The sequence below is a fragment of the Nematostella vectensis genome, chromosome 12 (assembly GCF_932526225.1).
Source record: "Nematostella vectensis chromosome 12, jaNemVect1.1, whole genome shotgun sequence".
NCBI lineage: Eukaryota > Metazoa > Cnidaria > Anthozoa > Actiniaria > Edwardsiidae > Nematostella > Nematostella vectensis.
Genome location: NC_064045.1, coordinates 6,641,072 through 6,661,955, shown reverse-complemented (window position 1 = coordinate 6,661,955; position 20,884 = coordinate 6,641,072). Strand labels below are relative to the sequence as shown.

At 41.2% G+C, this 20,884-nt stretch overlaps 3 protein-coding genes across 9 annotated transcripts in view; 1 reads left to right on the top strand and 2 right to left on the bottom strand.

Moving 5' to 3' along the window:
* LOC5510108 (thioredoxin domain-containing protein 11) overlaps positions 1–3,266 on the bottom strand; it is a 51,937-nt gene extending 48,671 nt beyond the window's left edge. For all 3 annotated transcript variants that reach the window (XM_048719739.1, XM_048719738.1, XM_048719737.1), the window contains exons 1-3: positions 3,128–3,266; positions 1,807–2,020; positions 812–955 (exon numbers count right to left, since the gene is read on the bottom strand). In XM_048719739.1, the coding sequence (XP_048575696.1) occupies positions 812–955; positions 1,807–2,020; positions 3,128–3,252 (483 nt within the window). In that variant the 5' untranslated portion in view covers positions 3,253–3,266. The remainder of the gene's footprint in view (positions 1–811; positions 956–1,806; positions 2,021–3,127) is intronic.
* Positions 3,267–6,462: 3,196 nt separating this feature from the next.
* Positions 6,463–7,425, top strand: LOC116616959 (uncharacterized protein K02A2.6-like). The gene has a single exon (XM_032379214.1). It carries the CDS (start codon positions 6,463–6,465, stop codon positions 7,423–7,425), a length of 963 nt encoding a protein of 320 aa, XP_032235105.1.
* A 4,644-nt stretch (positions 7,426–12,069) lies between these two features.
* Positions 12,070–20,884, bottom strand: part of LOC5510106 (protein N-terminal asparagine amidohydrolase) — a 31,724-nt gene continuing 22,909 nt past the window's right edge. For all 5 annotated transcript variants that reach the window (XM_048719880.1, XM_032379185.2, XM_048719881.1 and 2 more), the window contains 2 exons: positions 14,792–14,977; positions 12,070–13,311 (listed from right to left, as the gene is read on the bottom strand). In XM_048719880.1, the coding sequence (XP_048575837.1) occupies positions 14,813–14,977 (165 nt within the window). In that variant the 3' untranslated portion in view covers positions 12,070–13,311; positions 14,792–14,812. The remainder of the gene's footprint in view (positions 13,312–14,791; positions 14,978–20,884) is intronic.

The window sequence follows — 20,884 nt, the reverse complement described above, 5'->3', positions numbered from 1 at the left end:
CCAGGTAATATACTGACCATACTCATCACTATTACTACTATCATTATGAATGACTTTCCAGGTAATATACTGGCCATACTCATCACTATTACTACTATCATTATAAATGACTTTCCAGGTAATATACTGACCATACTCATCACTATTACTACTATCATTATGAATGACTTTCCAGGTAATATACTGACCATACTCATCACTATTGCTACTATCATTATGAATGACTTTCCAGGTAATAGACTGACCATACTCATCACTATTGCTACTTTATAAATGACTTTCCAGGTAATATACTGACCATACTCATCACTATTACTACTATCATTATAAATGACTTTCCAGGTAATATACTGACCATACTCATCACTATTGCTACTATCATTATAAATGACTTTCCAGGTAATATACTGACCATACTCATCACTATTACTACTATCATTATAAATGACTTTCCAGGTAATATACTGACCATACTCATCACTATTGCTACTATCATTATAAATGACTTTCCAGGTAATATACTGACCATACTCATCACTATTGCTACTATCATTATAATTGACTTTCCAGGTAATATAATGACCATACTCATCACTATTACTACTATCATTATGAATGACTTTCCAGGTAATAGACTGACCATACTCATCACTATTACTACTATCATTATAAATGCCTTTCCGGGTAATATACTGACCATACTCATCACTATTGCTACTATCATTATGAATGACTTTCCAGGTAATATACTGACCATACTCATCACTATTGCTACTATCATTATGAATGACTTTCCAGGTAATATACTGACCATATGATCAAAGTGATAGTGGACAGGTGGGGGGTACTGAAGGCCAGGGAATTTGGAGTGGTACACAAAGAACTTGGGAAAAGAGTCAAGGGTGTACTTCTCACGGCAACTGCCAGCCCAGCAGTTAATGGCAATAAATGTCACCTACAAATAAATTGAAATAAAGGCATAAGTGTTTTCTTATCGCAAATACTTATATGTATAACGAAAACTGACAGCTGTAAAGAGCAGCCATTAAATTTATCTAATACATACATTAGATACTGCTCCCTTTTCAGGGCTGAAAATGCAGGTTTCTATTGAAAATGGCGCACCTTGATGGGAAGGCTTTTATTAAAGGGAAGGCGCACACAGGGGGGTTTGCATGGTGTGTGCACCCCAAACCCCACCCCAACCCCCCCCCCCCCCCCCCGCTGCCACCACTGGCAGCCAAAAAGAAAGTAATTTCTTGAGGAATCTTCAGACACTATGCTTATGTCATAATACCTATGACTGTGCACCCCCTCGGCCAATTTGGGGTGTGTGCCTGAAGGTTACCAAAACTGAATAACAAATACTGTAGGGTTGACCATCTATTTTAATGATGTATGAATCCTCAATGTCACCAAAATCTATAAAACATTAAAATATTTGCACTTGAAGAGTTTTGAAGGGTTAGTATCCTATTTTTTCCAACAAAATGAAAGTGTGATACTTTTGTGATCTACGACAAAAAGATAATTTATTTTCAAAGAGATTCTACAGAAGTGTTTTCGTGAAATTCTTTTTTATTTTAATTTTGTTTTAACTACATGGATTGATTAATTATGAGCAAAATTGCAGTCATGTTATCAAGCTTAAGAACATGAATTCTTTTAAGCCACAGGCCCCAAAAAACAACCTTACAGTACAACTTGATGTTTACAGAGCAAGTAGACAAAAAAAACTACATATAAAAACAGTTGGCCAGATGGCGCAATACCCAACGCCTAGCAGATAATTGAAAACTTTCTTACCTTCCCATACAAAAGACTTGCGGCAATGTTGAACTCCTCCACTGCCCGTCTTGACTGTCCACACCACGGAGCATAGAAGAACACAAAGTTGAGGGGGCTGTTGTGGAGAAAGCTGGATAACACCTGAAGTGAGCCATTAGAGATCTCATGGACGTGGGTGGCTTCATCAGAAAATAGCGGTGGGTGATTAGGGTACAGAACAAAGTTATCACCACTGCAAGAGAAAATAAGGGGAGCTAATTAACTAAAAATGGAAATAGTATATATGCATATAAGCTAATGGGAGCAGGAGTGCTGGAGTTTGCTGAGCTTTGCCTCAGCCTCTAACCAACTAGGTTCCAGGTTTGATTCCGAGTTCCAGGGTGAATTGAGTTTGTTAGGTCCCTTTTTTTCCGTCTTCTCAGGTTTTCTCCCTAGCCATAAAAGAATTGACCCTAGGCAGTTCCATAGAGGCATAAGACAATGCAGTCGGTGATGGCACCATAGTAGGTCTTGGAGACCTGGCTGTATCTGCTCAATAAGAATTCAGCATCCCTGCGGCAAGTAGGTTGATTACCTTTGCAAATATTTTAATTTCCTGTAAAAACCTGAGTGCTCCAATAGCATTTCCTTGTAGGCGTTTATACGGTCCCATGCGAATAGCCACTGCATGTATCTATGGCAGGCCCATGCCAAGGGAAGGGGGGGGCAAAGGGGTGCGAACATCCCCCCCCCCCCCAACAACGGCCAAAGGTCCAATTTTGGTATTTAATAGAAGTGCTATTTGTATACAAAACTATAAAGCATAAGCTAGATCACTCTAGATCACTGGTATTTAGCCAAATCCGACAATAAACGTCTTGTGAGATACTGCAAAAGCATAAAAAATCTCTTCTTCTTTCTTTATTTTTTATTTTTTCGGATTTCGCACCCCTCCAAAAAAACCCTGGGTACGGGCCTGTATGGCGAGTTTAATAATTATCATACTGTTACCACATGAAAAGAAATTAACAATTACATTTTATCACTTAAAATAGGGCAGCTGAGAAGAGAATAATATCAGTTAACGCAGGACGGATAAATGAAATCAAGTTATTACCGTAGCGTAAGCTAGTGAAAAAATTTCGGGGTCTGTTTCCCAAGTGATAATTTTATCTACTTATATTATTTGAGTTAATCAAGTGGCATTTAAAAAAATGGTGAGCTGGATTTTGTAATAACACAGCATGGGCAATCATAAAATAAAACGCAGAGAAAGTAAGATAAGCACTTATGTTCTAAACATGAATGAAAATAAACGACCCCCAATGAAAGTTATTAGAGTATTCGGGACACGGCTTACCGACAAGAAATCCACGCGAAACAACACACAAAAACAACGCAAACACTGCAGAATGCCCATGGATGCCGAAGAAATATCATAGCCGCATCATGGCTGAGTCTGCAGCCTTTTCTGCCTTGACTCATTCACCTAAACTCAGAGTTCAGTCCGCCATCTTTTGTTATCTACGAATCACGCCGAACCACGTACGGGAGCTGGGCGACCGCTCCTCCACAGAGAAACCGCGCGTAGATTTCCCCATATTGACCCCTCAACACTGGCTTTGGGCTTTGAGACTAGAAGTAAACAACCAAAAAAAATTATAATAATAAATAAATGAAAAAATAAACACAACGAGATGAAGATACCCAGGCATCAGTCTAAGTGATAAATGGTCTTGAAGATTGTCTTGATTTTCTAGGTAATATTTATTAGAAACAACAACGTAGTATACAAGGTCCGAGCTGTGTCAGCCATGTTTTCATGAGTCCCTCTATTAAGTGACGTCACGTAAAACTACAAGAGACTGTCAATCAACTATCGTGACATCTCCCCCCTAAAAGGAGATACTGCTTATCAAACGTAATATGAACTTTACAGTTTTATTTAGTCGTCTCAGATCAACACAAATCCTGACCTTCTCATTACTCTTTGCGACTGGAATCATAGGCGCGCACCAATCAGTAGGCTCTGTAATTTCCTCAATTATACCTTCGCGCTTCATTCTATCCAGCTCACTCTGGACTTTAGGTAAGAGTTGAAACGGGATTTGTCTGGCGGTATTGACGTGATACGGTTATGCACCCTCTCGTAACTCGATTTTCACTGGCGCACAATTAAGAAGACCAATATCTCCGAATACGTCAAACAAAACTTCTCCAACTCTCTGTACTAGACCCATTTTACAAGCAGTTTCCCGTCCTAGTAAATTGTTCACTTGCTCTCCTGCAATAACAAACATCTTAACCTGGTATGCCTCTCCATTTAGCTGAGCTCCAGTCAGAAATTGTCCTTTACAGATGAGTTTTCCTCCTGGACTTGAAATATCAGCGCGCTCTGGCTCTAGCTTTGGAGGGTTTGGGAGATGATTATAAGTCGATTCCGACAAAACTGTTATATCAGCCCCCGTGTCAACCTTGAAATTAACAGGTTTCTGGTTGATTAACAAATCAACTGTCCATGGATTCTTTGTTCCGTCCGATTCTACATCTCCTAAGAAAAATCGCTGGTCTCCCTGTGGTTGTGTAACCTCATTAGCATTCATAGGTGGCGAGTGACAAGCTGCCGCAAAATGATTGTATTTATTACACTTGTTGTACTTTTTTCCTTTAGCGGGACAAACATCATTATTAGCGTGTGTGCGGGCGCACCTGTCGCATTTCTTAGCTCCTGTTTTTTTTTTCCTTGCCCCTTGTTTTGTTCTTTGAACTTCCGGTTTCTACCCTGCGTGCGGGAACCCTGGGGTTTACGGTGAACTTCTTCGAGCAATTTGTTTGGACTTTGGTCTGAAATTTGAGATTTGATCAACCCGGATTGTCGAGCCATTTGTATTGCTGAATCCAGGTTTAAATCTGATTTCATTTGTAGCTTCTTAGATAGTTCTTTATCTAGAGTTCCAATGACAATTCTATCTCTAATTTGCTCGTCCTTTAGATCCCCAAATTCACAATATTCAGCTAATTCGTACAGGTTTCTTATGAATGATTCTGCCGATTCTCCCGGTATTTGAGATCTCTGATGGAATTTCGCTCGCTCATGAATAACATTTCTCTTTGGAATAAAATAACCATCATATTTCTTTAGGACTTTCTCTAAGTCTTTCTTGTCAGCTTCTGACCCAAAATCAATAGCAAAAAAAATTTCCCCTTCTTCCTTCGTAAGTTTCGTAGCAATCGCGTATCGCTCGAACTTCTGCTTCCATTCCGGCCACTTTAAAGGCTTGGTGAAGTCGAAGAACTCCGGTGGATTCAGGAATCTCGCCGCTGCCGCCATGTCTTAATTTTCTAGGTAATATTTATTAGAAACAACAACGTAGTTTACAAGGTCCGAGCTGTGTCAGCCATGCTTTCATGAGTCCCTCTATTCTAAGTGACGTCACGTAAAACTACAAGAGACTGTCAATCAACTATCGTGATGAATCTGTGAAGCGAGAGAGATATGTTCTGCCAACCATTGATGATGTTGCGCCCAAGATGGCTGGAGCGACCTTGTTTTCAAAGCTCGACGCGTCAAGTGGATTTTGGCAAATACCCCTCACTGATGAAAGCGCAAAGCTTACGACCTTCATCACACCACAAGGCAGATTTTGTTTCAGAAGATTGCCGTTTGGTATAACCTCTGCACCCGAGATATTCCAGCGATGCATGACAGATTTGTTGAAGAACCAAGAAGGAGCATACGCGATAATGGATGACGTCATTATCGTCGGGAAAACCCCGGAAGAACACGACAAAAGATTACGCGAGACTTTGAAGATCATTGAAGAATCGGGTTTGAAGCTGAACAAAGAAAAGTGTGAGTTCCGAAAGAAAGAAATCTCTTATTTCGGACATGTGATTAACCAGCAAGGTATTAGTCCAAACCCCGAGAAAGTGAGAGCTATCCAAGCACTCGCAGCGCCAGAGAATGTCAGTGAGTTAAGCCAAGCGACAGGCATGATTAACTACCTTGGCAAATTCCTACCCAACTTATCCACAGTCATGGCTCCAATGAACGACTTGCTTAAGTCAGATACAGTCTGGCAGTGGACCGAAGTACAACAAGAAGCCTTTGATAAGGTCAAAGGGATGGTATCCACAACGCCAGTTCTAACATTTTACGATCCAAACAAGGCGGTCACTGTTAGCGCAGACGCCAGTAGCTACGGAATCGGGGGAGTTCTACTTCAGGAAGACAAAGGGACATTGCGTCCAGTAGCATTCTGCTCGCGAACACTAACACCAGCAGAGACCAGATACTCGCAGATCGAGAAGGAATGTTTGGCATCCGTGTGCACTTGTGAGAGATTTTCACGTTATCTGATTGGTCTAGAATCTTTCACACTTCTTACAGATCACAAACCGCCAGTACCGCTGATTAACTGTAAGGATTTGGATAAGACACCCGTGAGATGTCAACGCCTGATGAGGTTTAATGCGAAAGCAGTGCACATACCTGGTAAGGAACTTATAATAGCAGACACACTGAGCAGAAACCCACTTAAGTCAAATGTGTCAGACAGCGAAGATGTTAAAGCATACGTAGACTCAGTAGTGAACACTAGAATTGCGAAAGATAAACTTCGAGAGATAGAGAAAGAAACTCAGGAAGATTCCAAGCTTAAGTTAGTATTGGAATACGTTAGAAATGGATGACCGATGCATCCAAAACAGGTTCCCGAAGAAATACGAGAGTATTTTGGAATTCGTAACGAAATATCAGAAGTCAATGGCAAGCTCAAGTTTAAGAGTCGTATTGTGATCCCAGAATCGATGCGCGGTTACGTCTTGGACAGAATCCATGATGGACACCAGGGTGTAACCAAGTGCCGCGAGAGAGCACGTCTCTCCGTCTGGTGGCCTGGTTTAAGCAGAAGTATCGCACAGAAGGTTGCGTCATGTGAATTCTGTTTAGTCAACCAGCCTACGCAGAGGAAGGAACCACTAAGAACCACACCCCTACCAGATAGACCATGGCAGATGATTGCAGCAGATCTTGCAATGTCAGATGGTCAAGATTATCTTATCGTCACAGACTACTATTCAAGGTATATTGAAATCGCACACACTACAAAGTCACCTCATACTACCTCCAAACGAGTGATTGGTAAACTTAAGAACATGTTTGCGAGATGGGGAATACCCGAACTAGTAAAGAGTGATGGGGGACCTCAGTTCACATCTAAGGAGTTCGAGGAGTTCAGTAAGGAGTATGGTTTTACGCACGATCCATCGACCCCACATTTCCCTCAAGGAAATGGTGAAGCGGAAAGTGGAGTACGAATTGCGAAGAGGATTCTAAAACAAGACGACCCTTTCTTAGCATTGATGACTTATAGAGCAACACCGACACAAGCCACAAAGGAAAGTCCTTGTAAGCTTATAATGGGTCGCGAAATACGCACAAGATTGCCTACACTAACTGATAATTTACATCCAAAGACGCCAAATCACAAAGAGGTGAGAAAAGCCGACGAGAGAACCAAGCAGAAATACAAGAAGTCATTCGATGATCGTCACGGCGTTAGATCACTACCTGTACTCGAAGAAGGAGATCAAGTAAGATTCAAACTTGATAATGAAAAAGGAAGAAAAATCGCTGGTCTCCTCGTGGTTGTGTAACCTCATTAGCATTCATAGGTGGCGAGTGACAAGCTGCCGCAAAATCCAACAAAAATCCAACAAAAATCCAACCAAGGTGATAGCAACTACTCTTTAACCAAATATGATAGTTCCAAGAGATCAGCTAAACACAGCTGAAGACACAAATATATACCTTTATCAAAAAATACCATGGGATAAGTCAAATTTCCAACGAATGTAGGAAATGTGAATAACTTTCTGCGATCATTGCTTTTGAACAACAACAAAGAAAGCTCAGATGTCAGTCTTCACGGCATGAATGGACTGTTTAGTTCGAAAACTCCACGGTATGTAGAAAACAAACTTTCTAAAACTCTGTGCAGGAGGGTACCCCTTTTGCTTTGCATTTAATTGTCAATGTCTGACCGGACCAGCAAAATGTATAATTTGGCGTCAAAGTGAGGATTTTAGATTTTTTATATTTCCCTCAATGATAGCTTTGGGGAGGCTAGTTACTATAAGGTTTCATTTTTTTTTTTTTCATGAAAAAACCGACCACTCTGCGACGCTGTCAGATTTCAGCAACAATTTAGATGCTTTACAAATATTTATTTCTTGCTTTCGCAACAGAAAGAAAACGCAGTTTGAGGTTGGATTTCCCTCAAGTATGTAACGAGCTGCCGGTCAATGAGCTACCAATGTCCAATTTTGTGTTGAATGATTATTACAAATAACTTTTTTTATGACTTTGAAAAGTAGCCATTTATTTTCGAACAATTCGGTTTAGGTTCCAAAACAAAATTTTTTATACCCCGGTAGCTCTGTAAATCTCATTACATCTTGCAGTAGAAATATAGTACTTGTTAGGGAATGTTTTTTATTTTTGGGCAAATGCTTTCCCGCCTTGTGGGAGCGCCTCTAATTTCAGCTATTTTTTTGTATAAACATGCATTTTCTCTAGCCTGATTTCCAGCAGGCTACCATTTTCTCATGCCACGCGACAAAAGGATCGACTTGTCACGCTATTCTTGTTATTTATTCATTCTATAACTGTATAAAAAGGTTATTAGTATCTTATTGTATTTTCTTTCTTAGGTCACAAAAAAAACGAGAAAACAATTATTTTGCATAGTTAAGGTGCGGATATTTATGACATGAAATTCGCTATGTATAAAGACAGGGAAACGAAAACAAAATGGAGGTGAGCTGCTCTTTTCAACTAATAGTCCAGGGGCGGATCCAGAATTTAAAAATGGGGGGTGGATAATGGCCGGCTAGACGGCTTATAACTGATCCAGTGGTACTTCACATGGTAGGTCACTTCATACATCTTAAAATACAATACTTCATGCTGAATTGGATTTGTCGCGTCAGCAAAGTCAAGCAGGCGAAGGCACATGGAAAGTACCTCCCGTCCCTCAGACATTTTTTTTTAAATTTTTCTACTCAAAAAGGGGGAGGAGGCCATCCCCCCACCCCCCCCCCCCCCCCACCCCTGTATCCGCCCCTGTAGTCGGTGGTTCCTGCGGAAAAACCCGAGGTATTCAAATTCCTCAGTTACAGTTACAAACTTAAATCTTATCCCCCTTAGGAGGAAGAAAACATCCATAGGAGTGAAGTTTCAATGTAGCACACCTCTACCCCAAGGAAGTTCATCTACTCTTGTCGTCCCGATTACACCTGGAGGAAGTTTGTTTCTGCCAGAAGAATCTTCATTACCGGAGACCAAACCGCTTGAGCATTTGAACGTGTTCCAAAATTCAAGAGTGCTCAGTCCAATCCAATCTCAACTAAATGTCCCATTGAAACACGCAAAAAAAACTGTGTTTCAGCTGTCCTAGAAGAGATAGCTCCTTCTCAACCTGGTGCAATATGGCAGCCTACATTTAAAGCTCTGTCGTCATGGAGGGCCTTGATGTCGTCTTAATGGATGCAATGGCTGGCTGCTACTTGGCTGCTAATAGCTGGCAAACGCTGTCCATCATGGCAGATAAAGTGGATACCTTATCTCACGAGGTGGCGCTACAGGGAAGCGAAGCTGCATTGTGCGCAGTATTGAAAAGGGGTGCCAGTTAAATCTCGCACCACCTGGATCAATCGTATTTCTTCCGACAAGATTGAACATTTTATCTGCTTTATACCTAGTCCGCATATTGTCCATGATCTTCCTTTTGGAGAAAAATGCATAAAACTTTCTTCTAATGAGCAGATAAAGGTTTCAAATGTGATCCGCATGCTAGTCCCAGAACGCATTGTACATCAATACAAGGCATTTTGCGAAGAATCAAGCTTCAGCCCTCTCAGCCGCAGCACCCTTTTTCGTATTTTCAAGGTTTGCTCTGCCTCAGTCAGGAAATCGCTGCAAGAGATAGATTATTTTGCGTTTCTGGTTCGGAAGCATTCGAGGACCTGCGCATTGTTGCTGAGAGACTTGGTGAGTGCAGCAAAGGGATGTCATGGACAAAGTGCCAGCAGGACCGGCTCAAAAGAAAGAAGCGAAACGAGGTAAAATTTTCACTAATTCGCGCAGGAAAAGATTCTCAGAGGAACAGAAGACATATCTGAACAAAAAATTTATGTTAGGAGAAAAACGGGGCACAAAGCTTATCCTAACTTCGTGGCGAAAGAGATGATGCAAGCGAAAGACATCAACGGCCGAGGACTATTTGGTTGTGATGAATATTTGACCTCCAACCAGATAAGCAGCTATTTTTCACGCCTGGCATCCAAAAAAATGCCCTTTTGGGTGATACCGACAGTATAGACTAAGGTGACATGGAAACTGCTGCAATCGAGTCAGCTATAGCGGCCGCTACTGACTTGGCGATGAGTGAGATCAGACCCCGCAACCCTATTGTATACGATACCTATGACATATGTCAGCTTGCCTCCGAAGGAAAGCTTTCCAAGTTTTCAGTACCAATGTTGCAGAAAATCTGTGCAAGCTTTAACACTGAGATTGTTGACAGCATGCGTCGTAATAAGCCATACTTCGAGAGGCTGACCGGTCTTTGGAGAGAATGTTCTTGCCAAACAGCGACTCACGCAAGTGGTAAAGGGAGGACTGTTTTAATATGAGTATGGTGGACAGTGCTGAATAACGTATGCGCATGCGCGTGCTCTGGCGAAAACAAGCACAATCGCACAATCAAGCACAATAGTGTTGAATCGTTCGAGAAAAGGTACGAAAGGCTGACTTCAGTCGCTGATTTGACTAACTGTACAGCTGTAACTAACTGTACAAAAGATGACAGATTTGTGGGATAATGAGGGATTCATAAAGAAAATTATAGCCTTAGGTTTGGTGTAGTTTTCTTAGCATTCGCCAAAATGTGACAGTTCGCCGGTAAAGCCGCCATTTCAAAACAAAAAGGCTGGTTTAACCGCGCGTTACTGGAACTAATCTTGCGTTTTTCACTTCCACTCATAATTTTCGTTTTTTTTTTCTTGGTCATAGCCTTCAATGTAGGTGTTTACCCGGTGTTTTTATAGCGAAAAACCGGCCTCGAGCGATTCGTAGCCGCCATTGATGGCGGCTATAAAACACCGGGTAAAGGCCTGCATTGCAGGCTCTCTTGGTCAAGATAAACTTAATGTGAAAAAGCGTAAAAGTAAATAAAGCGCAAGAGTTTTTAGCTACCTTTGGGGGTGGGGGGAGTGAGAAGGGGGAGGAGAAAAGAGGGGATGGGGAGGAGAAAGGGGGTACACAGAGTAAAACTGGGGTAGAGGAGAAGAAGAGGCAGGTAAAGGAAATAGAGGGGAATAAGAGGTGGTGAAAGGGAAGGTTAAAAGAGGGGGTAGAGGAAGAGGTTTTTTTTGCCATGGTAAGCTCTCTTTCCTCAGTGTAGCAGTCAGACAATAGATTTACAATCGTTGGAAGGAAATGTTTCTGCCACAAGCTGTGCAGTGATCACATTAGTACCCGTGTCGCACCTTGCCATGGAAAAAAATCCTGCCACCGTTTCTGAAATAAGGACAAATAAATAATAAATAAATAGTAAACACTGCATACCAGATCTTTGCAACCCAAAATGCTCTTTTTAGCACCAGTTTACTTCCGGTCGATTACGTAACAATCTCCGATGATTTTTAACGGAAAACAAGAAAAATATTCCAAAATTGTGAGAATATTGTGTTTTTGGAAGTTTCTTTGAGGATGTAATTGATAATTTAAGGCGGATGGCCTATTAAATAAATTCTAAGATTCTACTGTCTTTTCACAGTAGAGGTTTCCTTCGGTCAAGTCAACTGGTGACAATGCGGCTTTAACTAACAGAAGCAAGACATGTAGCTCAATATTTTGGCTTTTTACGTAAAACAGGTGTAAATAGGTCCGCGCCTGAGCAGGAATACGAACCGGTTAGAGCTGAGCGCTTAAGGAATGTAAATCACCCACTACTTTGTTATTGTTAATTATTGAAAAAACAGGGATTTATTCGAAAGGAATCTTCAAAATAACGAATATATGAAGTCTGATATGTTATTGAGGATATATGATTGAAAATATATTGGCTACTTGCTTAAATTAGCCGATGGATGCTTTGTGTGACTCGCCATTGTGCGGGAGCAGAAAATGGCGGCGTGATTGGCCTTCTTTAAGTGAGGGCCGTCTACGTGTATGTACATATATATCCCGCTTACTCGAACTATAAAAGAAGACAAAACAGTCCGAGACAGCGGGGGTCAAAATTAAAAAAATATAATATTAGTTTTTATTAATTAATATTCAGATTAATATTACCTATTCGTAATGAGTGAGGTATCCTTATTTATATGTGTGTGATGACAATTAATGAAAAAAATATGCCTTGCATTCGATATGTGTCACAAATGAGTTGAAGTTGAAGTTTTCTCCAGAGTTTCAAGTCTTATTTAGGACACTGAACCGGAGGTCCCGTCCCTCCAAGCTGCACTACACTAACCTGAATAAAAGGGACGTCAAGAAAGAATACAATAAACCATCTGGCAGTGACCACCCCCAGTAACAATAATTATTAACTAGCCTCGTCCCCAGGCTCCTTTTCGCTGCGCGGCTTCTTTTTTGTGACGTCACATTTGATTTGCCGCTTGCCCAAGAATGCCAGCGCTACAACAAGCCGTCATTTTGAAAATAAATATGACCGCGTTGCATCATGGGGCCTGAGCTGACAAAGGAGAAGTCTGGGGACGAAGCTCATTATTCATGTGGAGCCTAGCTCTGTTGTGCTAGTATACAAAGAAAACCTTGTTCCACTGGCGTCACCCCTGGCCCGTAGCCAGGATTTGAGCGGAAAGGGGAGGGGGGTGAGGAGGTTCGCTTACCAATTCAGCGGACAATTTGGTGCCCCTAGGGAAACCCTAGGTAGTAGGGACAACATTTGTTTGCACAAGCCCGTGTGAACCAGCGGCGTAGCCAGGATTTTTAACAGGAGGGGGCTAACTTTTAGGGTTCTCGGGTTACATTGTGAGTTACATGTGGGTTACATTGTGAGTGCTCGATAAAACCTAGCATGACCGCTTCCCGCTATAAACCCGGAGAGTACTTTCGAAGATATTGACTTTAGAGGGTGATAAATCCTTAATATGAGGACTCTAGTCCAAGGGAAAGTCCTGGTTAGTGTTCAGAGGGTTTAAACCCAGAATCGCCGCTTTCGCAAACTCCTGGCTTCCTTGAGGAGAACAAGCAAGCCACGGGGATTCTAAACAACGAAATCACACAGGACAGCCGGGTCGCAGGCTACCCTTGTCTTTGTTTTCAAAACTAAACTTCTCTCTAACTAAATCAGGGGTACGGCTGGCAGGAAGCGGTTCTCACGTCGTCAAGACCCTCTCTGCACCATAGATAATCACTTCACATTGATACCTTCTTCCTTATGAATAGCTTCAGACCTTTATCAGAGCTGTTTCGTACTTGGAGCTGAACCATTCATGTGACAAGAATTCACCCTGAAAATACAGTAAAACTGTAATTTATTTTGATCTAGATACGTTGCGGCAATGAATAAATGTCTTGATTATCACCGCAACCATTACGAACGTCATCATCAGCACCGTTATCATCATCATCATCATCATCACATCATCATCATCAGCAGCAGCAGCAGCAGCAGCATCGTCATCATCCTCGTCATCGTCGTCCTCCTCTCATCATCATTATCATCGTCATCATCTACATCATCATCATAAATAATACTGGAATACTGGATCGTAGTTGGGCCGGTGTGCAAACTGCCCTAAAGCCCCGTGCAAACTGCGCCATGACCTGCCAGCATTGCTGGCGAATTCTTGCCAGAAATTCCACCGTTATCATCATCATCATCATCACATCATCATCATCATCATCAGCAGCAGCAGCATCGTCATCATCCTCGTCATCGTCGTCCTCCTCTCATCATCATTATCATCGTCATCATCTACATCATCATCATAAAGCCCTGTACAAACTGCGGCAACACACGCCAACATTGCTGGCCCAGCAATGCTGGCGGAATACTGGATCGGAGTTGGGCCGATGTGCAAACTGCCCTAAAGCCCCGTGCAAACTGCGCCATGACCTGCCAGCATTGCTGGCGAATTCTTGCCAGAAATTCCATTTCCCATTACCTTTATCCTATAGTAAGTCAAGCAGAAATTAGCCAGCAATGCTGGCAGGTGCTGGCGCAGTTTGCACGGAGGTTAACACATGGCCAGCATGTTGGGTAATATGTTCACGCGTGATTGGCGTTTGATGCATAACGGAACCAAAGGCAACCCAAGACCCCCATTTTCCTTGTGTTTTCCAAAGGCAGCCCACACTTTCGCTGGATTCCTGTTGAATTCGGGTCTATTTCGTCTGATGTTGTAGCGGTCGCAATTTTTTATACGAATTCGAGGGACAAGAGCACGACGAAAAACAACGAGTTTAATCTGATAATGAGAAAGTAGCACGTGGAATTGTTTTTCCATGAAACATTGCAATCATATATAGGTTTCGCGAACAAAAACTTGCGACGTTTTTTTTATTTATAGATGGATAAGGCTTTTTTCTCTCATTTTGAAATGACAGAATTATTTAGACGCGAGCTATTTTTGCTATGGAAACGATACAAATGAGCCCGACATTGCTTGGTTAGTGTGCAAACTGAACCAGCTAAGCTGTGATATGCTCGAATGACCACGAGACAAAAGAGATGCTTGCGCAGTATTGGTCATACGTTTAAATTTAATCAAAATTTCGCCAACACTCGCCAGCATCTGCCAGCACTTCTCAACTTGGTGTTCAAACTGCGCCAGCAATGCTGGGCCAACGTGTCTCCAGCGGCTCGCCACCATTATGCAGGCGCAGTTTGCACAGGGTTAACTTTCATGACCAGCTTTATCACTACCATGATAGAGCCAGAGGGGCTTGATCATGCGATCACTCCAACAAGCTGAAAATCGAGGTTACCTGCTCATCTTATTTCTCCCTCTAGATGCGAATCCATTCCCCTTCTGTATTTTTCTTATATCTACGAGGACTCTGGCCAATGAAAACGGTTGACATCGGGTCAGGGTTGTCTACAATGAACCGCATTGTCTCGCGAACTTGATCTGCAAAACCCGACGGCTCACAATGAGGCGAGGTAGAGAGATACTGGAACGATAAAGAGATTGAACTATGAGAAGATGTAAATAGATGCTGAAAAGATAAAAAGATTGAACTATGAGAAGATGTGAAGAGATGCTGGAAAGATAAACAGATTAAACTTTGAGAAGATGTGAAGAGATGCTGGAAAGATAAAGAGATTAAACTTTGAGAAGATGTGAAGAGATGCTGGAAAGATAAAGAGATTAAACTATAAGAAGATGACTTTTGACATCTGTGTTACCCCAATGACAATAGTTCTCATGAATTGACCTAAATTAAATTTAATTGTTGGCAATTTCTATACAATTGCGAAAGTTGATTTTATCAAGAGATAAGTTCCAACTAAGAGATAAGGTCACAGCTCATTTTCATTCTACAAGTTTTCTCAGGCTGGGATAACTCACAAAGCAAGCTCCATACATGCCTCATATCTGAACTTTAAAGCTATAATCACAAAACGTAGAATAAAATGATAAAAAATATACACAAAGGCACGGTTGGTATCATCAAAGCCTGTTGCCGAAAATCGATATTGGCCTGCATGAATGACATTTACCAGGTGGTCTTAAAGGTTATAAAACTGTACGATCAACACGCATCAGAAACCTACACTAATCGAAAGTCATCAACAGCTAAAATGAATCCGAATAAGGCCAAGGACAACGAACATTTTGTGTACAGCAAATATTGCGCGCGAGATTTTCCCGCCAAAATAAAAAGATTTCATTTGTTCGTGAGCTGTTATTGTTAAATTTTGATTCAGCTGCACAGTGCCTTCCGCAGGCTACTTGGTATCTAGGTTACAGTAGACGAAAGCTGTGAACATGATTAATGACCACATTTTACTAGATAAATATCGCCCTTGCGATAAATTAAAGCAAACTTCTACAAGCTATATTTATTGTTTTAATTTTTAACACAACACAAGCTATAAAGTCTATTCTAAATGTCTTCCGAACGAAAATGTGCCACAATTGAAGGTACAATGTTAACCGTCCGATTCCAAAGCAAAAACGCAACCTTGTAGTCTTTATATTCATTTGTCCAGTATTCAACCTCGATATCCCGACCGACATCTTTTATCAGTTGCACGGGCCATTATTGTTCAATCGCTGTACTCCAGATAGGAGCTCGGGTTGATTTTTGTACTGGCTTAATGTGTTCAACCTCTCTATTCCAACCAGAAGTAGACGGCCTTTGTATTGGGCTCGTTTGCCTATCCTCTATATCCCGGGCAGTACCTGTTGTTGTTCTCAGCGGCCCTTCATGCCCATGTTCTGTAGTACGACAAGGAACTGTGAATCTTTGTGTTGATTCTACGTGTGGAGCCTCAATATTTTGACCAGGAGCTGCACTTCTTATTACCGGATTTATGTGTCCCACCTCTGCATTCCGACCAGCACGTGGCATTCTTAGAATCTTCTTGTATTCCTCCCGGAACATGGGATTCATAACACCGTATATGAAAGGATTGATAACGGAAGAAAGTGTTGCTAGAAAGGAATATAAGAAGTAAAGTTCCCGAGGCAAGGAGAACAGACCCCGAGACATGTCGATCATATCCATAACTATAATTGGTGCCCAACAACAAACAAATCCCAGTACAGTGAGAAACAGAGTTCTGGTCACTTTGACGTCTTGGACGGTTGGTCCGGAGATGGAATTGGTGTTTTGCTGTATGGCGGTAACTCTGGCTTGGTGATTGTGAATTTTTCTAAAAATCTTGATATAACACGTGGTTAAAACAAGCATCGAACAACTACAACTAAAGTAGATTAACAACGAAGCTGGTTTTAAATTTGTTTTTTGAAAACAAAAGCCTTTTCCGGGATTGAAAAGGTACTTTTCCCCGCTAGCCAGGTACGAAATTGGTACAATACAAGCCAGCACCAATGCTCCACAAATAAGGAACCTTGTACGCATTGAAGTGAACAACCGTCGATAATAGTTAGTGCGCACGACTAGGAAATATCTATTAATGGCGGTGAAGGCCATTAGAAGAAGAGATGCACTGACGAGGCATGAGATATAGAAGCCGTAAAACTGACAGAAAAAGTCAGAAAAGGGCCATTTTCCAAGCACCAACACTGGAAATGCAAACAATGGGTAGACAGCGAGTAGCGACACATCAGTGACAGCTAACGCTCCGATAAACAAGTATATCACTTTGCCCTCATTTCTCTTTTTCTTTACGATCCACAGGACGAGAATGTTACCAATCAGCCCTACCAGGCTTAGTATGATGAACACCAGAGTCTCGATAACGACGCGAGCCGTTCCCCTTGACAAAGAGTTCTCTTGAAGGGCGTCAAACCGTTTATCTGCAGAAGACATATTTATTTCTAGTCCTGCAACCGATTCTACTAAAGGCGAAAATAAGCATTTAACACAGAGGTGAGGCAATAGATAAGCACAATGTTTATTCGCTTTGGATATTACTTTAGACATCTGTGTTACCCCTCAGTGACAATCGTTCTACAGAATTGACATAAATTAAATTGAATTGTTGGTGATTTTGACACAATTCCAAAAGCCGATTTCATGCAGAAGAAGTCAGTTCCATCTGCCAGATAAGCTCACAGTAGCAATTATTTCAATCTCATTTTCATTATAAAAGCTTTGTCTTTAAAGGCCGAGATAACTCACAGAGTAGAGCTGCAATACGTGTTTCCTATCTGAACATTAAAACTCAACGCAAAGCATTATGGGTCAAATTATGAGAACATCATGATGAAAGACGGTTCTTATTATCAAAGCCTTGTCCCGAAACTAGATATTGCTCTGCTTGATTGGCATTTACACAGATGGTTTCATAGGTTATGAAAATGTACAATCAGCACGCATCAGAAACATACACAAATGGCAGTTAAAGTTATCAACATACAAAATAAATACGAAGAAGACGAAGGACAATGACCCTTTTTTGGACAGAAAATATCGCGCGCACGATTTCCCCGCCAAAATGTGCCCAGAAAATCTCCATCGAGGCGCACTTACCAGACAAATAGATTTCATTTCTTCGGGATCTGGTATTGTTCAACATATTTCTTACTGTTTCTGGAGTTTTCCAATAAACACATTTAAATTTTGAGTCAACCGCACAGTTCCCTCCGCAGGATACTTGATATCTAAGGTTACAGTAGACGAAAGCTGTGATCATAATTAATGACCACATTGCACTAGCTAAATTGCTCGCCTCGCGATAAATTAAAGCTAACTCCTACGAGCTATATATTTATCGCTTTAATCCTTAACTTGTACTTCTTAGACTATGTAAAGGTTAATTATTGCTATTTTCATGTCTCCCGGACAAAAATGCGCCAATTTAGGGTACGATTTTAACCTTCCGATTCCAAAGCAAATCCGCAAACTCGTAATCTTTATATCGATCTGTCATATCGTGTTTTGGATAATTTATAGATTTATACATGTCTTGTTTTTTCTTCCATTGTGGCGAAATGTGCAAAATCTCATTACTTTTGGAAGTGCTCAAGTTATTGCAAGCCATACTTTCTTGAAGACATCTCAGCCCATTTGTTGAAAACAAGAGAAAGACGAGTGTCGTTAATAAGGATTGTCAACCGAGTTCTAGAAATGCCCTTTTCATGTATAACGAGTGTAGTTAAGAGGATTGTTTTCACCTTTTATGTATAGCCTTTCACCGAGATCTTCAAAACTGTCATATCTTTGGATCGTTGTTGAACTCTATGTACTCCCATGTCACAACACCAGTTCTGTAAAGAGCATAGGATCGAGGCTCTTCTATTCGATTCATTTAGTGAATCTATTCGTCAATCTTGTTTATATAAAATTATGTCATAAGCCACCCCACGTGGGCACGTACAAAAATGTTAGCGCCCTCGCCAGTAGCGTTAGTCTAAGTTAGCTTTTACGTTCAAGAGCACATCCTTTTTGAGTATCATCTAGTATTCTGGAGCATACCTTTGGCCATTTAGAGTGCAAGCGGGAACTGATGTGTTAGTACAGTAATTATGTCTACGCCTTGTTTATGAGTACTAGCCTCAGGCATATAGTTTTTAGTACTTTCATTTTAGTATGCTCCTTAGCCTAGCATGTGGCAACGCCTTAAATTGCTTTTAACACTTTAGCGTTTTATCTACTGTAGCCTAGTCCCTATATATCCCAATTGTTGCTACAATATTGATCATAAAAACGTTTTGGCTATTTTAAAGTTGTCATGTCTTTTGTAGTGGCACACACGCAATACAACCAAAATTATATCATGTAGTATTAACTCTTTAGATAATAATTTCTGCCATGATTTTATTGCTGTGCTATTACAATTGTTGCCGGTGTAGTGTTTTCAATCAACTCAACTTAACTTAGGAGCTTCGTTTCTAAAGTTTGTTATACCGCAACTATGATTGGAATGTATGCTATTTATCTTTACGTGATTCTGATATCTTGTAATGTTATCATTTAGTAATTAGTTCATTTATCGCATTGTATTCCAGTTTACATTTGATTATCGTCAATTAAATCACCGTTAATCACAGCCGATACACCGACTTTAATCGATTAGTAAAGCATTTCCCACCATTACGTTCATCGCGAGAAGTTGTTTAGCAAGTTTGTCCCGCTCTTCAACATTCGCCGTGAGCCAGGCGCCACAAGTTCATTCAGACCACTGCTCAACCTCCATATTGCGACCGTGAAAAGTTGTTATTTGCGCTGGTCATTATTGTTCAACCTCTTTAATCTAAATAGGATCTTGTGTTTATCTTTGTACTGGCTATATGTACTCAACCTCTCTATTTCAACCAGAGGTTTATAGTCCTTGTACTGGACCCATTTGCTTAACCTCCATATCCCGGGCAGTAGCTGTTGTTGTTTTTACCGGCACTTCAGGTCCATCTTTTATAGTACGATCTTTGTGTTGATTCTACGTGTAGAGCCTCAATATTTCCACCAGGAGCTGCACTTCTTATTACTGGGTTTGTGTCCCACCTCTGCATTCCGACCAGCACGTGGTATTCTTAGAATCTTCTTGTATTCCTCCCGGAACATGGGATTCATAACACCGTATATGAAAGGATTGATAACAGAAGAAAGTGTTCCCAGAAAGGAATATAATAAGTAAAGTTCCCGAGGCAAGGAGAACAGACCCCGAGTCATGTCGATTATATCCATGACTATAATTGGTGACCAAAAACAAACAAATCCCAGTACAGTGAGAAATAGAGTTCTCGTCACTTTGATGTCTTGGACGCTTGGTCCAGACACAGGTAGCCCAGGCAATGGTTGCTTGTCGTAGCTCGGAATTCGGCTGTTCTGAGATCGGTCGAGTAAAGCGTTTTTTTTGTGAAATGTTGTCAATAAAATTGCCTTAGAACTTAGAACATGCCTTGTTGTTGTCAAATTCACGTGTAATAAACGATTTGGGGGGTTTTCTCAACGGAATTAATGACTTCTCTCTCCCTACTAAAGAAAGATACAAGGTTGGAGGCGACATTTTCGGTAGCACTCAAATACCGTCGAAATTCAAAAGGAAAAAACAACAAACAAAATTTTTTTATCTCGCAGACCTATGCCAGGGTACACCTACATTCGATATGTGGCAAAACATCCGAGCTAAACTATTTTCCCTGGCCGCTAGCCGTATTTTAAAACGAGAAAGTAGCCACAATTATCCTTGACCGATGCCGTTGGACAATTAGTTACGCTTGACCGCGCTGGGAAGGAGAGCAAACTATATTACCCTCCCTGCCAGGTGGGAAAATGTCGCGCTCGGCCGGTCTGGGAACTAGGGCAAACTATTTTACCCTCCCTACCCAAGAGAGCAAACTTCGCGCTCTGCCGAAATTGACCAAAACATCCGTTGGGCGGGAAAACCCTACAGCTGATCGATACCTGAGCTTGTCTATTATCAAAAAATGTCTAAACTTAATCCTC

Excerpts from the sequence above, each read along its gene's own strand:
- LOC116616959 (XM_032379214.1), top strand. The coding sequence starts at position 6,463 with ATGCATCCAAAACAGGTTCCCGAAGAAATACGAGAGTATTTTGGAATT.